Source organism: Plasmodium gaboni, chromosome 7, assembly GCF_001602025.1.
Source record: "Plasmodium gaboni strain SY75 chromosome 7, whole genome shotgun sequence".
Taxonomy (NCBI): domain Eukaryota; phylum Apicomplexa; class Aconoidasida; order Haemosporida; family Plasmodiidae; genus Plasmodium; species Plasmodium gaboni.
Window position 1 is genome coordinate 477,523 of NC_031487.1, and position 20,825 is coordinate 498,347.

The 20,825-nt window shown below is 19.0% G+C and overlaps 6 protein-coding genes across 6 annotated transcripts in view; 5 read left to right on the plus strand and 1 right to left on the minus strand.

The window, feature by feature from the left end:
- Positions 1–1,053: 1,053 nt before the first annotated feature.
- Positions 1,054–4,443, plus strand: PGSY75_0716000 (putative RNA-binding protein; the record flags this gene model as incomplete). The annotated part of the gene is made up of 1 exon (XM_018785001.1): positions 1,054–4,443. One exon carries the CDS (start codon positions 1,054–1,056, stop codon positions 4,441–4,443), a length of 3,390 nt encoding a protein of 1,129 aa, XP_018642502.1.
- An 816-nt stretch (positions 4,444–5,259) lies between these two features.
- PGSY75_0716100 (putative protein SDA1) lies at positions 5,260–8,376 on the minus strand (the record flags this gene model as incomplete). Its single annotated transcript, XM_018785002.1, has 1 exon — positions 5,260–8,376. The coding sequence occupies one exon, from the start codon at positions 8,374–8,376 to the stop codon at positions 5,260–5,262; it is 3,117 nt and encodes a 1,038-aa protein (XP_018642503.1).
- A 1,233-nt stretch (positions 8,377–9,609) lies between these two features.
- Positions 9,610–12,012, plus strand: PGSY75_0716200 (hypothetical protein; the record flags this gene model as incomplete). Its single annotated transcript, XM_018785003.1, has 1 exon — positions 9,610–12,012. The coding sequence occupies one exon, from the start codon at positions 9,610–9,612 to the stop codon at positions 12,010–12,012; it is 2,403 nt and encodes an 800-aa protein (XP_018642504.1).
- Positions 12,013–14,142: 2,130 nt separating this feature from the next.
- PGSY75_0716300 (hypothetical protein) lies at positions 14,143–15,824 on the plus strand (the record flags this gene model as incomplete). The annotated part of the gene is made up of 2 exons (XM_018785004.1): positions 14,143–15,572; positions 15,689–15,824. The coding sequence occupies 2 exons, from the start codon at positions 14,143–14,145 to the stop codon at positions 15,822–15,824; spliced, it is 1,566 nt and encodes a 521-aa protein (XP_018642505.1).
- Positions 15,825–16,874: 1,050 nt separating this feature from the next.
- PGSY75_0716400 (putative transcription initiation factor IIA subunit 1) lies at positions 16,875–18,425 on the plus strand (the record flags this gene model as incomplete). Its single annotated transcript, XM_018785005.1, has 10 exons — positions 16,875–16,929; positions 17,055–17,113; positions 17,229–17,267; positions 17,402–17,418; positions 17,546–17,586; positions 17,672–17,731; positions 17,822–17,857; positions 17,953–18,044; positions 18,212–18,283; positions 18,372–18,425. The coding sequence occupies 10 exons, from the start codon at positions 16,875–16,877 to the stop codon at positions 18,423–18,425; spliced, it is 525 nt and encodes a 174-aa protein (XP_018642506.1).
- A 242-nt stretch (positions 18,426–18,667) lies between these two features.
- PGSY75_0716500 (hypothetical protein) overlaps positions 18,668–20,825 on the plus strand; it is a gene marked incomplete at both ends in the record, with an annotated part of 2,869 nt that continues 711 nt past the window's right edge. The window contains 7 exons of the mRNA XM_018785006.1: positions 18,668–18,693; positions 18,907–19,124; positions 19,520–19,662; positions 19,792–19,907; positions 20,044–20,184; positions 20,347–20,440; positions 20,574–20,780. Of these exons, the coding sequence (XP_018642507.1) occupies positions 18,668–18,693; positions 18,907–19,124; positions 19,520–19,662; positions 19,792–19,907; positions 20,044–20,184; positions 20,347–20,440; positions 20,574–20,780 (945 nt within the window). The remainder of the gene's footprint in view (positions 18,694–18,906; positions 19,125–19,519; positions 19,663–19,791; positions 19,908–20,043; positions 20,185–20,346; positions 20,441–20,573; positions 20,781–20,825) is intronic.

Sequence of the window (20,825 nt, forward strand, 5' to 3'; positions counted from 1 at the left end):
ATTTAATAAGTCATTAATTTACTTGTAACCGTTACAATAAAATTTCTTTTGTTTTCTATACATATTAACACCAATAATTATATATAAGTAATAAAAAGAAAATGAATATTTTTAATATCTAATTTTTTAAAACATATTTTATGCTCTCTCTCTCTCTATATATATATATTATAAGTATATTATAAAACTTTATAAGTACACATTTTTTTATAATTATATTTATATGCGTACATTAAAATAAAATAAAGTTGATATAAATTTTTGTATACTAATAATATTATATATATATATGTATTGAAAAAAATATATATTTATATATATAAAAAAAAAAAAAAAAAAGAAAGAAAGAAAGAAAGACGTATATCTTTATATATATATATAATAATATATTATATATATAGTATTATTTTCTTCTTATTATTATTTTTTTTATTTTTTTATCTATGCTTAAATATTTATGATTATCATATTATTGAGTTTCCTATATTTCTTTATTTTTTATTCATATAATAAGTACAAAACTTTAAATTTAAAGAAAATATAAAAATATTTTATAAATAAAAATAGTATATTCATTTATAACATTTAAAATAAAGGATTAACTATTTATAATACAATATATATATATATATATATAAATATAATATATATTTTAATATATACTTTATTATATACATATATATGTAGAAAATGTCACTATAAAAAAAAAATCATATATAAATATAATAAATATAAAAAGTTCATATATTATATTATAAAATATTATTATATAAATATATATGTATATGTATATTTTTTTTTTTTTTTTTTTATATTTTATACTTTTGTTGGAATCATTTTTATTTTATAGGAATAATTATTATATAATTTAAATCTTAAAATATATGTATATATATATAATATATATATATATTTATATATTATCATTATATATTAATTTATTTCCTCATAAAATAAAAATATACCTATTTATTATATATATATATATATTTATATATTACTTTTTTTTTTTTTTTTTTTTTTTTTTTTTTTTTTTTTCTTTTTATTTATTAAATGATGAAGGAAAAAGATAAGAAACTGAGAAGAAAAAGATCACAAGAAAAAAAAGAGTATCATAGCTCCTCTGAAAGTATGAAAGATGAAGAGATGGTTTCTTCTGAAGACGAACATAAAAAAAGAAAAAAGAAAGAAGATGATAAAGATATAAAAGAACGAGAAAAAAGTAAAAAACCTGATGAGGACAAAATGAAAAAGAAAAAAGTATACGAAGAAGAAAATTCTAATAATGAAGATGGAAACATAAAAAAAAAAAAAAAAAAGAAATCACAAAGTGAAGAAATTGACAGTGATAATAAGAATAATGATAATAATAATAATGATAATACGAATAATGATAATGATGACCAAGAAGATGAAAATAATAATAAATATAATGATTATAAAAAAAAACATAAAAGTAATAGTAGAATTATTGATGATCCAAATAATAGTGATAATGATATAAAAAAAAGAAGAAAAAAAAATAAAAGTGATACTAGTAGTTCAATCAATTCTAATATGTCTAATAATTATAATAAGAATAACAATTCTAATATTTCAGAGATGTCTGATAATTCTTCAACAAATTTGAGAAGAAAGAAAAGTAGAGAAGACGTGATGAGGAAAAGAAAAAGAGATAGAAGCTCTGAGTACAAAATTAAAGGGTCCTATAAAAATATTGAAATACGAATGAGGAATAAAAATAAATATAGAAGTTTAGAACGAAAAATGAAAGATAAATCTAGAGAAAAGAAGAAAGGAAGAAGTCAAAATTCAAACAGGAGTGAGAGTGGCAATTCTAGTGATGAAAATAATTATAAAAAGACTAATCATAAAGATAATCATAATAATAATAATAATTATAGTAGTAATGATGATCATAGTAGTAACACTGGTTCTTCAAATAGCGATACTAGTGATAATGGTAGTGATAATAGTAGCACCGAAAACACTGGTAGAAACAAACGTGTAAGAAATGTAAGCTCGAGCGTTAGTATAAGTGAAAGGATGAGGAGGAGGAGGAGAAGCAAAATGAAAAGAAAAAGAAGACATTCAAGATCTATCAGTATTGAAAGAAGGATTAAGGTCAAACACAGAAATGTAGAAGATGAAGACTCAGAGGGTAGTGATAGCAAATCGAGGAGGAGAAAAAGAGAACGAAGTAGAGATAAATATAGAGAAAGCCGCAGAGGTAGTATTCGGGATAGGGATAAAGAAAGATATAGAGAAAGGGAGAGAGAAAGAGAAAGAGAAAGAGAAAGGGAGAGAGAAAGAGAAAGGGAGAGAGAAAGAGATAGAGATAGAGACAGAGAAAGAGATAGAGACAGAGAAAGAGATAGAGACAGAGAAAGGGATAGAGAAAGACGCCGACATAGAGAAAAAGATCGAGATAGAGAAAAAGATCGAGATAGAGAAAAAGAAAGACGTAAAAGCTACAAATTTGATTCTCCTCCTCACTCATGTGATGAAGATAATAATATAAAATCATCAAAGACATCAATTTCAAATAATAATAAATGCATGAGCATTCTAAGTAATACTATACCTACATTAAATAGTAATAATTTAGTATTAAATAATGATATGTCTGTTGTTAATAATTCAAGTTCTAATAATAATATTGAGAGTTTAATCGAAACTTTGAACAGTAATATTTTGAACACTAATAATAGCAGTTTAACAGCTAGCCACATTTTAAATAATACTACTAATAATAGTAATAATTTGTTATTAAACGAAAGTAATTTTTTAAGTAATAACACATTAAGAAATAATATATTATTAGAAGAAAAGAATATCTTATTAAAACAATCTCATTTAAATTTATTATTAAATAATCAATTGAAATTAAATAATGTAATGTCATTACAGAATATATATAAGAATGTATTAAATATAAATGAATTAAGTTTGTCAACAATAGATGTAAATATAGAAAAGACAGCTAGAGAATTATATGTTGGTAATATACCTCAAAATATAGATATACAAGAAATTGTAAAATTTTTAAATTCATGTTTATTAATATTATATAATAAAGAAAATGAAAATGAAAATATATGTTTGAAAGCATGTATAAGAGGTGATACACATTATGCATTTGTAGAATTTAGAAATATTCAGGATACATCTAATTGTATGTTATTAAATGGTATTCATTTTTATGGAAATAATTTAAGAATTGGTAGACCAAAAACATTCCCTATTGAATATCATAATTTAATACCACAAGCAAATATTCCTATTATTGATAATTATTATTTATCTCAAGGTTTAATTGGATTAAGAGCTTTTGTTATTTTTTGTAAAAATGAAGAAAAAATGAAAAATGATGGATTACCTATTAATATGATAAAATTACAAAAATTATGTGTATCTAATATATCAAAAAATAATGATACTAGTAAAATTAAAGAACTATTAGAAGCTTTTGGAGAAATTAAAAGTTTTGAATTTTTTTATGGAGATGATATATCAGATACTTATATAAGTTTAGTTGAATATGTAAATACAGAAAATGCTATTCAAGCTCATAAAATACTAAATCAAAATACAAGTTATAAAATTCAATTTGAACACGAAATAATTAACGATCCTCATATTAATAATATAATTAAAAATAAATATATGAAAACTCAAAATTCTATACTCACTCTACAAGTTCCTACCAAAGTTATTGTTCTCAATAAAATTGCTACCTTTGAGGAACTATCAGATACAAATGAATATAAAGATATAATCGAAGACATCAAAATTGAATGTGAAAAGTATGGAAAGACACTGGAGGTAGTCTTGCCTGTTTTCTCGTATAGAACCTATGACTATTTGAAAAGGATGTCAAATAAAAAGCACTTTCCAAATGTCGACCATTTGGAACCTCACACAGGTAAAGAAACTAATGTGGGCAATCAAAATTGCGATGATAATAATAATAAGAAGAAGCAAGATGATGGTGATGATAATAATAATAAGAAGAAGCAAGATGATGATAATAATAATAAGAAGAAGCAAGATGATGGTGATGATAATAATAATAAGAAGAAGCAAGATGATGGTGATAATAATAATAATGATGGTGATGATAATAATAATGATGGTGATGATAATAATAATGATGATGATAATGAAGAAGATTTAACACATACCAATTATGACCTTACATCTATAGGATGTGCCTTTATTCATTTTGAAAATATAGAATCTGCAACCAAAGCAAGAAAAGAATTAAGTGGTAGAAAATTCGGAGCAAATATTATCGAAGCAAATTATTTTAGTGAAAAAAAATTCTTAATGAAAAATTTTAAAAATGTAAAATATAATTTTAAACAATCTCATTCTTCTCTTTTTAATGTAAACTTAAAATTAGGTAATTTGACATACTCAGATTGTTCAGATGATGAATAAAAACAAGTTTACAAAAAAAATGAAATAATAAAATGATTGTTGGATATATATTTGTGTAACCCTATATACGTGACAAACTATTCTATTGTTAGTTAGGATATATATATATATAAATATATATTTTTTTTTGGACAAGGGACCCCTCAAAAAAAACAAAAAAAAAAAAAAAAAATTAAATAAAGTAAATAAAGTAAATAAAGTAAATACCAAATGAATAAGTATATATTATATATTCCTATAAATAAATAAATAAATATATATATATATATATATATATTATATATATATGTGAACCAACCAAATAATGACATTTTATTTTTTTATTTTTCTTTTTCCTTTCCTTTTTACAGCAAATAATCAAATATTGAAATTTTTTGATTTTATATAAAAACAGTTGAAATTGATACATAAATAATTATATGTTCAGGTTAAAATTAAAATAAAAATAAAAATACAACACAAAAAATAGCATATATAAATATATGTGGTAGATACGGATATATCTACACAAACAGTTGTTGTATACCCTACAACATATTTTTTATATATTTATTATTTTTTTACTTTTTAAAATTTTTTCTTTTTTTTTTGTTCCATTTCATTAATTATATTTTAATAAATTTTTTATTTTATTTGTGATTTATTAATTTTATTTATATTTACAAATTTTATCACACATATATATACAGATAGATATATTATATTTTAATTTTTATATGAATGTGTATATATTATTGTATATGCATATAAAAATATAACATATACATGAATATATATATATATATATATATATATATTTATATATATACTCATGTTTTATCTTTTTCTTCTGCTCAATTTTTTGGCAATTCTCTTTTGAAGTATTCCCCTTTTTTTGGCTCGTGCTGCTAATTTCCCTTTAAGTTTTTTTTTGAGTTTACCATATTCTGTTAAAGCATTTTTTTTTTTTTTTCCTTTAAATTTTTGTATTAACATCATAACTGATTTTTTTTTTTCCTTTTCTCTATTTGTTTTAAATCTATTATTTTCACTTTTGTTTGTTTTTATTTTCATCAACTGACTTTTCTTTAATTTTTTCTTATATAATAAATCCTCTTCTGTAATAATTTTTTCCTTATCACTATCAGAATTATCATCTGATGAATCTTCATCACTTTCTTCAGCATTACATATATCTTGTAATTCTGATAATACCACAGATTTGTTATTTGCAATATAATCTCTCATTTTTTTTAATTTTTTAAAATCTTCATCTGTTAATATTCGTTCAGATAAAATCTTTTTATTCTTATCTACTATATCTAATTCCTTTTTTATTTTTTCTTCTTTTCTTTTGTCTTTTTTAAATTTTTTATTTAAATGTAATAATGTATTATCTTTGTTCTTATCATTCGTTTCGATTTCTTTAATATTTCTTTTTCTGTCCACCTCATCATTATTAATATCATCATCATCAATGTTATTATCATTCATATCATCATCATCAATGTCAGTATCATTCATATCATCATCATTTATATCATCATCACTTATATCATCATCACTTATATCATCATCATTTATATCATCATCATTTATATCATCATTCATATCATCATCATTTATATCATCATCATTTATATCATCATTCATATCATCATCATTCATATCATCATCACTTATCTCCTCATCATTCAAATCTTCATCATTAATATCATCATCATTCATATCACCATCATTTATATCACCCAAATTATTTTCACCCATTTCACCCTTTTCCTTTTTATTATCTCTCTTGTTTTTCTTAGTCTTTTTTTCCGTTCCAAGCTTTCCAAGCAAATAAGAATATTGCAATAACGAATTTTCCTGAACACTTTCGCCTGACTTGTTCAGAATTTTTTTTTTTTGCACGAAAATGGCTGTTTGTTTATCCAAGAATTTTTTATTTAACACTTGTGGATTTACATGTTTACAAACATTAATAAATCTCCTTATGATGGTTGAAATTTGTTTATTTTTATAATCTTTGAAAACAATGACTGCTTCAAAAATTTCTTCGTTTAGGCAACTTGGGAATTTAATAATAATTTCTATGATGGCATTAATAATAAGATAGACAAATTCTTCTGACAGGTGTTCACAAAGAAATTTTTTAATTAGCACACAAACAATTCTTTGTATAAACGGTGTAGGAATATAATCATGTAAGCATTGAATAAATATGGATAGATACCTTGAAATGGTGTTTTTATTTTTTAAATGTAATAAGACATTTTCATAATATAAAAAAAAATTTTCTTCAATAATTTTATTTCGTTGATAAATTCTGCATAAGATATTTAATAATAATAATTTGATAGTACCGTTATTAAACTGATATTTCGAGCATATTAAATTAAATATATTGGATGAATATGTATATGCATCAAATAAGAAATCAATAAAGGTATAATTAACATAATTTGAAAGATCGATTTTTTTTTTTCGATTTTTTTTTTTTGTGCCTAAATGCTGATTTTCTTCATCAGATGAAGAATTATGATTATTATAAATTGCTTCCATAATTTTTTCTTTTTTAATATGTAGTTGTTTAATTTTTGATTTTGTTAATTTTTGATGTGTTTGATTACTTATATTTTTTAATTCTTCAATTTTTTTATTTTTATCAATTTTTTCTTTTTCCATTTTAATAACGAGTTCTTTATTATCATACTTACCTAGAAGAGCATAACAAACACATTTGACAATTTTTAAATTTTTATAAAAAATACCTTCACTAATTAAGTTCACATTTTTTTTATTGACAAAAATATTTTTCTTGATTAACTCTATTAAAATACTACAAGAAAAATTATTAATACTTTCATTTATGGTAATATTATTAAAATAAAAAAAATTGGATGAAGAATATTTTTTTCGTATTCTTTTCTTTTGACCACATTCTATAAAAGCTTCATGTAATAAATAAAGAACATCGTCTTTTAAATCTCTATTATTTTTATTATTTTGTAAATGGTAATTCATTTTGTTCATATTGTTCATTTTGTTCATTTTGTTTGTTTTTTTATTTTTATGTATAAAAATAATTTTGTCCATTACACATTTAAAAATATAACATTTAATTTTATTAATTTTTATATCGCTTAAAAAAATGAAGACTTGTAAATATTTAATACTATCTACATATTTTCTTATTTGTTTTAATGTTTTTATTATACTTAATAAAACAGAATTATATAAATTATGTTTATAGTGAATTAATAATTGTGTAATTAAAAAAAATAATTCTTCTACAAAATTTATTTTCTCTTTATTTTTAATCATTAGGAAATTTATATATTCATTTAAATCATTATATTTATTTAATGGATCTTCTGTATCTTTTTTATTTTGAATTTTTTTTTCTTCTTCTTCTTCGATTTCATTTATATTCTTTTCACTGTTAATATTATTACATATTTCTTTTTTCTTCAATTCTAAATTTATGTTTAATAGTTCGTTATAATCATCATCATTATAACTATCACTTTTATTATGATCACTTTTATTATTGTCACTTTTATTATTATCACTTTTATTATTATCACTTTTATTATTGTCACTTTTATTATTGTCACTTTTATTATCATCATCATCATCTGTCTCTATGTCACTAAATTCAAAATCATATTCACTTGTAAACATATTTTTATGAACACCCCTTTCTTCTTCATTTTCATTCACTTGTTTTATGTCGTTTAAATTACTAAAGTAGTGACAAGTGAAACTTAAAAAATTTAATTGACTACATAAAAGATCATTTTTTTTAAAAGGATTTAATAACACTACACTATAATTAAATAGAAATTTTTCAAATTGGTCATAAAAATCGCTGTGATATAATTTATAATTTTTACAAATATTATGTTGTAAATTATTTAAAAATTTTTGCTTCTTTAATTTCTGTTCGTTCATCGTACTTACACGCTCAACAAAATATAAAACATAAAAAATAAATGAATATATATATATATATATATATATTATATAGATTATATATTAATATCTATAAATTAATTTACATATATATATATAATATGTTTTGTTTTATTATAATATTTTTTATTTAAAAAAGAAAAAATTATAAATGTAGAATTAATTATTTTCATATATTATTATATATATATTTATTTATTTTATTTATTTTATTTATTTATTATTTTTTTTTTTTTTTATTTCAGTTCTTCATAATATATAGGAAATAATTTTATCCACAGAAATTCCTCAAAAGAAGAAAAAAGAAAAACAAAATATATAGTATAATAATATATATATATTATATATATAATATAATATATTCTTATTATATGCGTATTATTTTTTTCAGGGCTAAAAAAAAGAACCAGTAGTAAAAGTAATATATTTAATATATATATATATATATAATATCTATATTTATTTATTTATTTCTATTTTTTTTTTTTTTACATATGCTGAATATATTATATATATATATATATATATATATATATATATATTCCTACAATTTGTAGATAAAAATATAATAGTATTGTAGAAAAAAAAAAAAAAAAATATATTTTATTAATATATATATATATATATATTTTTATTTTTTATAATTATAAAAATATATTTTATACATACATATAAAAATATATTTATATAATATATATTATAATTATATATATTTTTTATTTTTGTTCTCATTTTAGTGTTTTTTTTTTCTTTTTTTTTTTTTGTTCCATATTTTTTTAAAATATTTATATATTTATTACATATTTATTTATACATACATAAAATAAAATAAGATACTTTATAATTTTATATGACATAAAAAGTTTGGATGTTTGATTTAATTTACATATAATAAAAAAAAATATATATATATAATATATATATTATATATATATTTTATTTTTTCAAAATTTATCTCTATTTATTTCTCCGTTGTTTTGTTCTTTTAATTATATTTATATATATATTAGTTTATTTATTTTATTATTATTTTTTTTTTTGATACATATATAAAAGAGTATATGCGGCATATGTATTTTCTTTCCTTTGAAATATTTTAGAAATTATTTTTAATATAAGAATTTGTTCATAAGTTAATAATATATATATATATATATATATATATATATGTATATATTTTTATTTTATTTTTTTTTTTTTTTTTATTACATAATGGTACATGTATTATTAGGTTATTTAGATGAAAAGAAAAAAAGGAAGAATGAATTAAGAGATAAGCATAAAATTAATAAAAAGTTTGTTTCAAAAATTGGTGGTAAACCTTTTTGGTTGGATAGAATTAATTTGCCAGATGAGAAAGAATTTAATTGTTCAGTATGTAATAATATGATGGTATTTTTATTACAGATTTATGCTCCTTTAGATGAATTAGGGAATTGTTTTCATAGATGTTTATATGTATTCATATGTATACATTGTGGTGATCAAGCGAAATGTTTTAGAACCCAGTTACCAAGGAATAATCCATTTTATAATTATTATTTACAAGATTCAAATTATATGGATGACCCATCAAATGAAAATGACGAATTGATACCTTCTGATGATACAAATAATTTAAATACTGAATCGGATGACACAGATAATGAGATGAATAATAATGAGATGAATAATAATGAGATGAATAATAATGAGATGAGTGATAATAAGATGAATAATAATGAGATGAATAACAATAAGATGAATAATAATAAGATGAATAATAATAAGATGAATAATAATAAGATGAATAATAATGAAGACAATATAAAAAATTCAACATCCACAAATAATAATTATAATAATAATGATGATGTGGTAAATAAAAATATTGATAATGCACATCTGACAGATATGAATAGCAGTGTAATTTTTAGTAGTAATGAAACCTTTAATGTTATAGAAACCCTGAATAGTAATAATCATTCTAATAGTTTTGAACCCACAGGAAATAATTTAAACGAATCAGAAGAGACATCAAATAATATAAACGAATCAGACGATACTACGAATCAAATAAATGAATCTGATCATACAACAAATCCATTCAACGAATCTGACGATACAAATAATGAACAGAGGCCAGTAGAAAAAAGAGAAAAAGAAATAAATCTATATATAAATAATAATGATAATAAGAAGGATCATGTTGTAAATAATATTATTATGAATGTGAAGGAGGATGAAGAAGAAAAGAAGGAAAACAATTTTAACATATCTTGTATGAAAAAAATAGAAAATCAAAATTGTAATAATAATAATATTATAGATAATAATAATATATATCATAATAATAGTAATAATTTTATTGTAAGTGCTGATATGAAAAAGAAAGATTGTCTTTTAGTAACAGATTATTATATGACATTAATAAAAAAAGATAAAAATATTTTTGATAAATCCTTAGAATATTATTTTTGTTGTAATATATGTGGAATTCCTTGTATAAATAAAAATAAAAAACATAAACGTTGTAAACTTAAGAAGCATATAATATTTCAAGAACATAAAATATATATTAGTGATGAGGATGATTGTGAAAGTAGTAGTACAGGGAGCGAAATGTTTTCAGATATTTATGGAGCAGATTCAAATGATGAACATGCTAATAATAAAGGTGGGACCTATGTTCTTCAAATGAATAGAAAAGAAAATGATAATTCTAGGATGACAAATGTAAATGTTTTATATAATGAAAATTTACATACAATTAATAATGATGAATATACTACGAATAATGTGTCGTTAGAGCATGCATCTGAAATGTATGAAAGTGGAGATACAAACAAAACGGACCATATGAATAATAACATCAAAGGGAATAACAATGTTAATAATAACATCAAAGGGAATAATAATGTGAATAATAACATCAAAGAGAATAACAATGTTAATAATAACATCAAGGAGAATAACAATGTGAATAATAAAAATATTAACAACAATAACATTAATATTGTCGATTATAATAAAATAAATATTTATAGTAACACTAATTATTCATTTAATGAGAAAGAACAAAATAAAGAAGATGCAGAAGAAATAGATTTAGACATGAGCGAAATGAAAGCCTTTGAACAAATACAAAGAGATATTGAGAATACAAGAAATATTGATAAGGTTTTTAAAAATTATATAAAAAAAATTCAAAGATTTCCAAGCCAATTTATAAGATATTCATATAATGGTACGGCTTTATATTCATCATGTGATATATTTAATAGTAATAGAAATAATGTATCAGAGTTACCAATTACAAATAATAATGGTCATAATAATATGAATCATATTTATAATCCATTTAATAGTAATAATGTTCCTCGTTGTCATATATGTAAGAGAAGAAAAGTATTTGAATTTCAAGTTCTATCCACCATTATTAATTTTTTAACAATAAAAAAAAATATACAAGTTGATAATAATATAGCCTTAAATTCAAAGTTTGCTTACCTTGCCATATATACATGTGAGAATAATTGCGACATATTCGATATAAACAATTTTAAAGAATCACAAAGAAGACACTACAGAAGTAGATATATTCAAGAGTATGTCTATGTGCAAGTTGAGAATTAAAAATAACAAAAAAATAAAAAACAAAAAATAAAAAATAAAAAATAAAAAATAAAGAAGTCAATTTTTTTTTTTTTGAAGAGAAGGAAAGAGTAAAAGTACTAACCCGTGTTCATTTTGTATATACAATATGGATGTATATATATTATATATATATATATATGTGTGTGTTTATATGTTTATAATTTTTTTTAATTTTTACCTGGTAATATTTATATAAGTATATGTTTATTTGTGTATTATATTTATTTGTATATATATATATATATATTATGTATATATGTTTATTTTACATTTGTATATATTTGTGTTTTTATTTGTAGCTATTTGTATTCATATGTATGTTCAAAATGAATTATATATATATAATATATTATATATTTTATATATTTACATATATATGTGTTTTTTAAATAAGAAACAAAAGTTTTTATATTTCAAGATCCTATACTTTTATTGGTAACTTTTAAAGAATTTTTTCTTACGAATTTTATATATATATATATATATAAGGGAAACGATGAAAATATGTTAACATGATTTTTTTTTTAAAAATAAAAAATAAAAATATATATATATATTATATATCTGTTATATATATATATATTTTTATTTTTATTTTTTTAAAAAAAAGACCCTTTGAAAATACATAAAAAAAGTACACATATAAATATGAATAAAAAATATTAAACTCAAATACACTTCTTTCCAGTTTATATTATTTTATCTTCAACAAAACTAATGGAACACTTAAAAAAAAAAAAATGAAAAATATTAAATAAGCACACAATGTTAAATATATAAATATATATAAATATATAAATATATTTAAATATATATTTATATTATTTCCATGCCTTAAGTAGGGGGTGGACCAAAAGAATTTCCCCTTTTCATAAATTTCACAAGAACAAAAAATATTACCACATATATATAATATATATAATATATATATTTATATATATTATATGTACACATATATATGTTTATATTCACAATTTTGTATCTATTCTTATTTGTAAAAATATTATATTGTGACCTTAACTATTTATTTATTTATTTATCTATGTATTTTTTATTTTTTATTTTTTATTTTTTTTAAACCGATATTAAGTCAAAAGGAAAAGTAAAAAAAAAAAATATGGAAAAAATTAAACATTAATAATTTTATCATTGTGTACATACGATTTAATTTTTTTTTTATAATTATTATTTCATATATATATAATAATATATATATAAATTATATATTTTTTTATTTTATGTTCTTATTGCACACTTATATAAGTATCTTATAAAAAATATAAATATATATTAATATATTTATTTATATGTATAATTTTTTTTCTCTCTAAAAAAAAAAAAAAAAAGAACATATATAAAAATATATATATATATATATATATATATATTTATATATATAATATTATATATGTATAATATTTATTTAAAGCCTCTTAAGAAAAACACATTTCAAAATATTTTAAAAATAAAATATTATATTTTTTTATTTTTTCAAATGTGCTAATTATTTAAATCTTAAAAGAAATATTACATATATATTATATTAAATATATATATATATATAATATTTATTTTATTTTATTTTACTAATAAAATATTTTAAGTATCTTGGAATTGAGAACTTGAACATTCATTATTGAATATTATATATATATATAATATATATTTATTTATTTTATAAATATAATTATATATATATATATAATATAATATAATATAAAATAAAATATATGTATTGAAATTTTTAAAAATAAAGAAAAAAAAAGAGAAACACCTTATTCGTGATATATTAATATAATATTAATTATAACTCTGAATTGTTACGATTTTATCTTATTATTTTTAAGAATAAAAAAAAAAAAAAAAAAAAAAAAAATTTTAAGAACGTAAACATTTGAATGTGCTTGGATAAATATTTTTTGTATTAAATATATCACACGATTGAAACAATAAAAATATAAATATATAAAAATATAAATATATAAAAATATAAATATATAAAAATATAAATATATAAAAATATAAAAACATAAAAACATAAAAACATAAAAATATAAAAACATATAATATATATATATATATATATTTATTTATTTATTTATTATTACAATGAAAGTGTGGGGAGTTTCCTTTTTTGTTGCTGCACTTGCTGCTCTTATCAAAGAAAAAGTTGATTGTATTGAAATTAGTGCGAGTGAGATATCACCTCATGAAACTAAATCAACAAACTCTTCACTATTTCAAGGTGAAACAAAATTTGATGAGTCACTTAAGAACTTTTTCAAACAGAACAATAAGAATGAAGAAGAAATAGAAAGAGATAATTTCTTTGATGAGAACAAAAACTTTATAAGAGGAGAAATATTATCAGATATGAATAGTAAGTTCCTTGTTGATGTAATTAACAATAGTACTTTGAATTTTTTAGAAAATTTAAATGCAGATAATGAAGGTGAGAATAAAGATTATCAAATAGAACTTGAAGAAAATTGTTCTCCATTTTATTGTGAGAAAATTATGAAGGCAAAGGAAATTGAAAGAATAGATGATACAACAAATATGTCAGATAATATAAATGGTAATAATATGAATAATATAAATGGTAATAATATGAATGATAATGTTATGAATTTTGAATCTAATATGGAAGAAAAACAAAACATAAATGAAAACGAAAGAAACATAAAACTACACGACAATAATAATAGTAATAATGTGGATAATAATTTAGTAAGGAATATGAACATCATTCAAGAATTTTATAATTATGATGATGATAATAATAATAATAGTTACAGTGATGATGGTGTAGATGCTTTATATGAACGATCTTTAGAAGATGGAAATGATAAACAAAGAATTGTTTTAACTGATGGAAATAATGTTTATGTTCTAGAAGAAATTAAACAAAGTGATAATAATAACTCAACAATGAATAAAGATGAAAATGATATAAATAAAATCACAAATGTTGAACAAGAAATTAAAATGCATATACCATCAGATGAAAAATATAATGAAGATAATCTATTAGAAAATTTTATGAATTATTTAAATTTGGAAGATTCTCTTTTAAATAATATTGATGATGTAATGAATATACAAACTGATAGAGAAACAGACATACACCCACATAACAATACAAATGATAGTAATAATAATAATAAGGAGAATTCTTATTATGATAATTCTCATTATGATAATTCTCATTATGATAATTCTTATGATTCAAATATTTCAAACAAAGAACAAAATAATGACCAATCCTTTTTTGATGATAATATCTTTAATCTAAGTGAAGAAGAATTATCAAAAAAAATTTTCGATGACATAAAAATGAACAGTGAAGATAAAATCGAATGTCATAATTTTTCAGATAATGAAGATAAATGTAATAGTTTTAAAAAATGCACCTATGTAAATATTGATAATAAGGATACATGCTTCCTTGATTATAATTATATGCTCTTCTTAAAAAATAATAACTGTGCCTTACAATCAAAATCATCTTTGTTATCTATATCGAAGGATTTATTAAAGTAATATAAAAAAAAAAAAATATATATATATTATATATATATATATATATATATATATATATTATATATTTTAAATATGTTATATATTTTATATATTCATTTATTTTTTATTTTAGGAATGATATTATAAGCAGACAAATGTTTCAACTATTAAGGAATAGCAATAACAACAATTTTATTTGTGATACTGTCACTTATTCTTTCTTAACAAATGTAGTTGATAATACAAACTATGAAGAAATATTTTCATAATTATTTATATACTTATAAAAAAAAAAAAAAAAAAAAATGAACATATATATATATATATATTTATATATATTAATTTTTTTTTTTTTTTTTTTTTTTTTCCTTATTAAAAATATACTTTTGTTAATATTTTCTAGTTCTATTAATATGATTAAAATATAAGAACAAAGAATATAATTATTTTAAAGAAAATACACACAAAAATAAATATATACACATGAGAATGGATATATATATATATTATATATATATATATAAATGCATACGTGTCAACACTTATAAGAAAAAAAAAAAAAAAAATTTATACATACAAATATATAAATATATATATATATATACATATTTTTATATATATATATTTTTTTATATATATATTTATTATATAGGATTATTTTTTTTTTTATTTATTTTATTTTTTTTTTTTTTTTGCAAAAGATGCAAATAATTTTTTTTTTTTTTTCAATACAACAATCTTTCAGTTAACGTTTTTATATTATTATAAAAATAATATAAATAAATAATATAAATAAATAATATAAATAAATAATATAAACATATATAGCATATCTTATGTATTATATTATATATATTCTTTATATGCTTGTAAACTTTTCTAAGAAGTACAATCTCTCAAAAAAAAAAAAAAAAAAAAATAATAAATAAATGAAACAATACAATATAATATCACAAGAATCGAAAAAGTCCATCTGTTTTATACTTATATATTTTTTATATTAAATCAAAAAAAATAATATCTAAATAAACAAATAGTGGTTCCTCTTTTTTTTTTTTTTTTTTCTTAAATAGATATTTACACATATTTTAATTTTATCGCTTATATGATAATATATATATATATATATATATATTATATGTTTATTTTTTTTTTTTTTATTTTTATTTTTTTTTTTTTTTTTTTTTTTTTTTTCTTATTTAAGCATGTTATATATTTAAAGTATTATAATTATAAAATTTAATAGGACGAACAAAAAAATAAACATACCCATATCATATTAAATTAAGTATTCTTTATTTTACTTATAAAAAAGAAAAATGTCTTTATTAAGTGATTCTGATTTAAAGGAAATTCATAAAAAGATTATTGACAGTAAGTTGTATAAGGAACATATTAAAAAAATAAAATAAAACATAACACATACATACATATATATATCAATGTGATAATATCAACTGGGTTGTTATATTTTATTTTTTTTTGTAAAAATAAAACAGGCACAATAAAAAATTGTGGGCAGTTTTATAATGCAAGAATATTGGAAGCAATAAAAATGGTAAGAACTAAATTATAAATTGAAAATAAAGAAATAATATATATATATATAAATATATATATATATATATGTATATATGTTTACTTGTCCTTTTTTTTTTTTTTTTTTTTTTTAGAGGTGGATAAAAATATATGAGCAAAAATTAAGAAACAAGGTAGACTTTCATTCTAAAAAATATATATATATATATATATATATATATATATACATACATATAACTATTTATGCATATATCATATTCTTTTCAAGTTATATTATCAATACATATTTTTATTTACATTTTTGTAGGAACTTGGATTAGCCTCGTAATAGATACATACACATATATATATATTATATATATATTTATTTATTTATTTATTCATGCATTTACTTTTCCTACTTATATAAATCCATACATTTTACGTTTCATCCTTCATTTTTATAATAAAGGAACAAAAAGGAAAACAAAAATAGCAAAATACAATTAAGCGGTAAGTTAACATATATATATATATATGTATGTGCTAGTATATTTTTTGGAGTTTATTCATTTTTTTTTTTTTTTTTTTTTTATAGACGATTTTGATGATGACGAATTTGAAGATGCCGATGTTGAAGAAAAAGAAATAGTAGAGTGTAAGTTGACGTGAACATTTTTTTTTTTTTTTTTTTGAATTTTATTTATTTTGTTTATTTATTTGTTTATTTTTTTCTTATTTCACTCAGTTCAAGAAGAAGTTGAAAATGATCCAGCGGAAGAAGGTATATTTGATATAAATATATTATATATATATATTTATATATTATATATATATATTAATATATTATATATATATATTTTTTCCCCCTCTGTTTAGATGAATTAAATGATCTGGACAATATTTCCATAAGCGATTTAAGTGACGTTGACCCAGAAACTAATAATATAATAATAGGAGTTTGTGATAAGGTAAATTTTAAAGATATAAGTTTTTTTTTTTTTTTTTTTAAGTCCATATAAAAAGGTGGACTCTTGAACATCACCATTTTATTGTTTTAATATGAGCATGTCCCATATATTTTATATATATGTTATTATATATATGTGTGTATTTTTTTTTTATTTTTATAAAATAGATATCTAAACCTTGTGGTAGAAGAAATGTTGGAAGTAACTGGAAAATTAAACTTAAAGGTGGACTTATGAAGGTAATTCAAATTTTTATTTTTTATTTTTTATTTCTTTTTATTTTATTATTTTTTGTTTACATTATTTAAATATTTACAATTTTAACAGATTGATGGGAAGGAAATGTTTTTTCACGGTTTACAAGGAGAATTGGAATTTTAAGATCAAAATGTTTAAAAATATGCATATATGTATTTTTGCCTTTTTTTAAAAATTTATATTTTATATCACTTTGACAAAATATATTTTTCACCATTCATATGGTACATGTAAAATATATATATATATATATATATGTATATTTTTTTTTTTTTATATTTACTTTTTTTTTTTTATTTATTTATTTATATTTATATTTATATTTTCATTTATATTTTTTTATAATTATTAACACATAAAACATTATGATAAAAAATGTTAAAAATATAAGGTTAAAAAAAAAAAAAAAGAAAACTCCATATATCTATATATAATAACAATCATTTTATATAATGTGATTATGTACATGTTACATCGTAAAGTTAGATAGATATACTTTTTTTGTATATATTATAGAATAAAATATTACATACATATATATATATATAATATATATGATATACATAAATAATATATATATTTTTTTATTTTGTATTTTCCTTAGCGTAATTGGTAATAACTTAGATTCATTATCACTATGTTATTTTTTACAATGTAAAAAGTTAAATGTGAACCTACTATTAACAAATAAAAGTAAAAACTCTATAAATTCCTATCATCATAAAAAAAATGTAATTGAAAAGGGACATTATACTTTTGCTCTCAGTGATGAGTCTTACTTATCTCTATCCCTTCTAAAAAAATTACATTTAAAGCCAAAAGGTACACACACTTTTAATTATAAGAAATATTAAATAAACATAAATGTAAATATATATATATATATATATATATATATATATTATACTTTTATCTTAAGATGTATTTTTTTTTTTTTTTTCTATAAATTAAATTTGTATACAGTTCATATAATAATCAAATGAGAAATAATAATTTGTACTTATGATGTCTGTATTTACCTGAACATTTCATATGTATTATTATGTACATTTTAATGTTTTCACCTGAACTGTTCATATATATTATTATGTGCATTTTAACATTTTTATATATTTACCTGTACCGTTCATATTTATATATATTTATTTATTTATTTTTATACACATTATTTGTACATTTCCCTTTTTTTCCTTATTCTTATTATTTTTGCTTTACAGTTGTTGAGCGTAATAGATATTCAAACAACATTTCCTTTTTGGATGTGAAGGAAAGAAAGTACAAGATTAATAAATATTTATTTAGAATAATTTATAATTTGTTGAAGGATTATTTTTCCAATAAGTCTATAAATGTTGGCAAGGTAATAATAGAAGTATATTATATGAGTGCATGATATATGTGTAGTAAGAAATATATTTATAATATTTCATATATATATATATATATTTAATTTTATTTTGCTTAATTATTATTATTATTTTTTTTGAAGAATGAAACTTTGAATAATTTTTTACTTAAACATTTTGATAAGAAAATATGTGAAAATTTGATCACTCCGTACTGTTACCATTATTTTAATTACTCCCCCCAAAATGTGTTGATGAGGTATACATAAAAAAAAATATGAAGACAAGAAAGTGTATATATATATATATATATATATATATATATATAGTATATACATAACATACTGATAAAAGAATTTTGTTTTTACTTTTTTTTTTTTTATTTTATTTTTTAGATCTTTCTTTCCTCATTTTGTTGAAAAGATAGAAGGTAAGAAATCTTTAATAAAGTTTTTTTTTTCAAAAAAGGCGTCGTTATCTATTTCGAAGAAGCAAAAAATATTTCGATTTATGGGAGGGAACAATGTATTAACAAGGTAGGGACAAGAAAAAAAAAAAAAATAAAAAAAAAAAAAAAAAAAGGAAACATGAATGATAAATAAAGATGAAAAAGAAATTTTATTTATACACATATGAAGGTTTTTTATTTTATTTTTTACTTTACTGTTTAATTTTTTACTTTATTTTCATTTTTTCAGTGCCTTAGTAGAACATTTAAAATTAAAAGATAACATGAGAATAATAAACAATAATAATAATATTCAAATAAAAGTGAAACAAAATAGGACAAGGGTAAGAAAATATAATACGAAAAAATGAGTAACACATAACTGGTTGTATATATATATATATATATATATATATATATATATATATATATATGTGGTATTATTTTTATTTTATTTTATTTTTTTTTTTTTGTTAGTTGTTGCTGGGTAGAGAAGTTATAAAATGCAATGAAATCATTTTATGTCTCAATCCTTTGGAATTAAAATATTTTTTAAAAAAGTCAAAAATGGAAAAAAAAAAAAAACATATTTTGCTTCAATATTTATCAAAATATGACACTAGCAAAATAAGGATAACAAATGTGTGTTTTAAAAAAAATGTATTGCCTCTCTCTCATTCGTTGGTAATATAAATAAGGATAATATGTATATATTGTATGTATTTATAT